This window comes from Colobus angolensis, unplaced genomic scaffold, assembly GCF_000951035.1.
Source record: "Colobus angolensis palliatus isolate OR3802 unplaced genomic scaffold, Cang.pa_1.0 Scaffold21, whole genome shotgun sequence".
Taxonomy (NCBI): Eukaryota; Metazoa; Chordata; class Mammalia; order Primates; family Cercopithecidae; genus Colobus; species Colobus angolensis.
The window spans coordinates 4,545,390-4,549,186 of record NW_012115266.1 but is presented as its reverse complement, the minus strand read 5'-3'; the positions used below and the strand labels follow the sequence as shown (position 1 = coordinate 4,549,186).

Sequence of the window (3,797 nt, the reverse complement as noted above, 5' to 3'; positions counted from 1 at the left end):
TGTCCGCACCGCGCCGCGGGTCACCGCGCTGAGCTCTCCAGGGCTGACCTTGCCCTGCCCCAGCCACCCTTAGTGCCCACCCACTGGCGACCTTCCCGGGTTTGCTAGTCGCCTGGTACCTTCTGCTGAGATCTGTCCCGGGCCTAGGGGCACCAGGAAGGCTGCGTGCTGGGCAGGGGGCCCCTCCCCGGGCCCAGGAGGGTCGGCGATCACCTGGACGGCGTAGATGGCGTGCTTGCTGGCCACAGAGTCGCCCTCCGGAGCCAGGGGCGGCAGCGCCCCTGTGGACAGGGCCCCCGCCCTGCTCAGGCCGGGACCTGAGCCACCGGTACCCCCGCCGGCTCCTCCTGCGGGCACCTGGCAGAAGCGCCCGGTGAAGTCTGGGGGACACAGGCACTGGTTTCGCGAGGAGCACTGGCCGCCGTTCATGCAGGGGAGAGGGCACACCACTGGGGAGAAGAGGGGGGTCAGGCCCTCACCCACATCCTGTCTCTTTCCCCTCCTCCCTACTTCCTTGCCACCCACTGGCTCTGTCCTCTTGGGAAGTCAGGTTTTGAGATACATCCTACACAGGGAAACTGCCCTCTCTAGGTTCCCCAACATCCTTACACCCATGTTGGGTTCTGGAATCTCAAGTCAAGGACTTGAATCCTCGCTAAGCCATGTGCCAGCTGTGCCATCCTGAGCAACTCACGTCTCCTCCCTGTGCCCCAGCGTCCTCATCTGTAGAGATGTGTGGGTTAGATGAGGTAAGGGCTGTACAAACGTTTACCCTAGGGCCTGGTACATAAAGGGTGCTTAATAAGTGGTGGCAAGTAATTATGGTGATCTGGCTTTCCCCTTGGGCCTTCCAAAGGTATTGGCTCTGTCCCTGGCACCTCCTCCTCTTCTCCCCTAAACCCTTCCCTCCTTCAGGCCTCAGCCCTCTCTGCCTGCTCTCCACCCTCTCCCTCTTCACCATCCTGGGGCCCCCACCTCATCACTGCCAAAGATGTCCACATCTCAAGACACAGAAACAGCCCCCAAACTTTCCAGGGCTCTCTCAGGCACTGCTGTCCAGGACATACTGTCAGAAGTCAGTATCCTGCCTCCCCACCTCTGGCCACCAGGCATCCACAGCTGAGCCCCCATGGCTCCATCCCTCCTGCTCTCCCCTGCCCCAGCCTCTAATGTCCCATGAACCTGCCTCCCCTCTTCCCTAGGGTCACTGCTCCTGCCCTGGCTCAGGCCTGGCCACCCAGACCCCTCCTTGGCTTCCAGCCTCTCCTGCTGGTCCACAGTCTCAGTGTCCCAGAGAAACTTGCCTCAGGCAGAAGCTCACTCCATGGCCCAGAACCTTTTCAGCCCATCCCCCTCTGCTCCTTCCCTGTGCACCGCACACCCCAGGACCCATCTCCCTCTTGCAAATGTGCCTGCCTCCTGCCTCCTGGCCTCATTCATGCCCTTCCCTCCACAACAGGGCCCCATGTCCCCCACTCTACATATGCAGATTTCATCCTTCCCAGCTCAGTGTCTCCACCAGGAGGGAGCCTTTCCTCCTATCCCGCCCACCTGAGCTCCCTCTCCTGCTTTACCACCCACTGGCCAGCACTGCCTGGCACCTGCTTGTCTGTCTGCCTCCTTATAGAGGGTACTCTGGAAGGCAGGGCCAGGCTGGCCTCAGCTCTGGGTCCCACAGGGGATTTGGGGGAATGAATGAAGGAGTGACTGAGGGAGGGAGAGGATGGGACCTTTGTCTGTTTCTGTCCCATACTCACCTTCGACTCATGCTACTACCAGCCTTGGGACTGACTCATCCCAAAACCCCAGCCCCTCTCCTGCCCACCCCATGGCTGCCCTCACTTCCCAGGGCAGGAGGGCAGGAGGGCGGGGGTACTGCTCTCCTGGATGCCAGAGGGCCTCACAGGGACAGCCCACATCCATGGCCCTCAGGGTCAGGCTAAGCACATCCCAGCCCAGCCCATCCTGCCTGGCCTCCTGGGGCCAGACCTCACAGAGCAGAGGGGTGTGTCCTGGGCTGGGGGAGGTAGGATTCTCTTTTTCCTGTCTCCCAGTGAGTCACTCATAGCGGTGAGAGTGACCTCCCAATGACACCCGCCCACTGTGGCCTGGGCACCGAGCCTGGGGGATGTGGGCAGCACAGATGGAGACAGCAGCCTGGGCAGGATGGCCAAGGAGCCTGGGAGATGGACACACATACACTCACACCCACAGTCCTTGTCACACACACAGAGACTCATCCTGACACCAACATAGGTTCACATAAACATCCCCATACACTTGGCCGGGCGCAGTGGCTCATGCCTGTAATCCCAGCACTTTGGGAGGCCGAGACAGGTAGATCACTTGAGATCAGGAGTTTGAGACCAGCCTGACCAACATGGTGAAACTCCATCTCTACTAAATACAAAAAATTGGCGGGGCGTGGTGGCGCATGCCTGTAATCCCAGCTACTTGGGAGGCTGAGGCAGGAGAATCACTTGAACCCGGGAGGTGGAGGTTGCAGTGAGCCAAGATTGCACCATTGCACTCTAGCCTGGGCAACAAGAGCAAAACTCCATCTTAAAAACACAAAAACAAAAACATTCCCACACACTAACAGCGACTAGAGATACAACCCAAGACAACACAAAGACGGGTACTTCACAGTGTGCCACGCCATGCCCATGGCATGATCCCAGACACGGGCAATATGCGCACAGACACACGCATGCACACCCCATGTCATGACAAATGTGAGCCACATGAGTGGGGTTCTTTAGCTCTGTGAGTGGGCGAGTGAATATAGGAATGTGTAAGAGGGGCTGTTTTGCTGGTGCCATCATGGGCCTGGCCTAATTATCCTGCCAGGAGGGTAATTACTGCTGGGACACCTCCCTGAGCCTGGCCCACAGGGCCTAGCAGGAGGATGACTGAGCCCCAGGCCTGACCCTTTGAAGAGAGATGCCAGGGAAGGGGTGGGCTCCAAACTGAACTGGGAAGGTTGTAGGGGCTTGGGGGAGGATGAGGGGGACCCTGAGGGCCTCCAAGGCAGGATGTCAGGAGCTTATGGGGAGGCATTGGAAAAGGAAAGGCTGAGAACCCCAAACTAGTCCCTACCTTCAGGCCTGCACCCTACTTTTAGGCCTCAATACCCTATCTTCTCAGACCTTGCCAGTAACCAGCTCCCATCCCCAGCCCTGACCTTAGCTCCTCCTCCCAAGGAATGCAGGTGCCTACTCTGGCAGGCCCTACTTTAGACATTTTGTAAAGACTTTTCTTGTTTCTTCCAGCAAGTCTGCTTCTTGAGGGAATATTTATCCCTTCTCTGAGGCTTCCTGTCCCCAGCTCACATTCCTCAAAAACCCTGTGTGCTCCTGTTCAGAACTCAGCACCTTCTGGGAAGCCAGTGTCATCCAGGACCTCTGCATTTCCCCACCCCTTAGACCCCAAACCTAATGCAAAGCTTCAAAGTCCAGGCCTCCATGCAGCCCTCCAACTCTGGGCCCCAGAGTTCCAGCCTCCCAAATTCTCTGAGGCCCCTGGGCCCCCAGGTCCCCGGATCTCTGCCCTTTATACCCTCAGCCCCCAGTCTCTAAGGCCAAGACCCCACTAGCTCTCCCATCGATCGAGCCTGGTGCCTGTTCTTCCCCTGCCCCCAGTCGTGCCCCCGGCCCTCACCCACGCGGAAGCCGGAGCCCGTGAGCGTGTCTGTGCTGTGGCCGTTCTCTCCGATGAGCGTCATGTTGGAGCCCTGCTGACAACTGTCCCGACACTGGCCCTTGAGACAGGTCCGCTTGCAGATCACCGGCGCAAAG

General features: G+C 59.0%; 1 protein-coding gene across 1 annotated transcript in view; it reads right to left on the bottom strand.

Annotated features, from left to right (window-relative positions):
* LTBP3 (latent transforming growth factor beta binding protein 3) overlaps window positions 1-3,791 on the bottom strand; it is a 21,202-nt gene extending 17,411 nt beyond the window's left edge. Inside the window, 2 exon segments of the mRNA XM_011942503.1 lie at window positions 8-449; window positions 3,661-3,791. Of these exon segments, the coding sequence (XP_011797893.1) occupies window positions 8-449; window positions 3,661-3,724 (506 nt within the window). The 5' untranslated portion in view covers window positions 3,725-3,791.
* Between the last annotated feature and the right edge of the window lie 6 nt (window positions 3,792-3,797).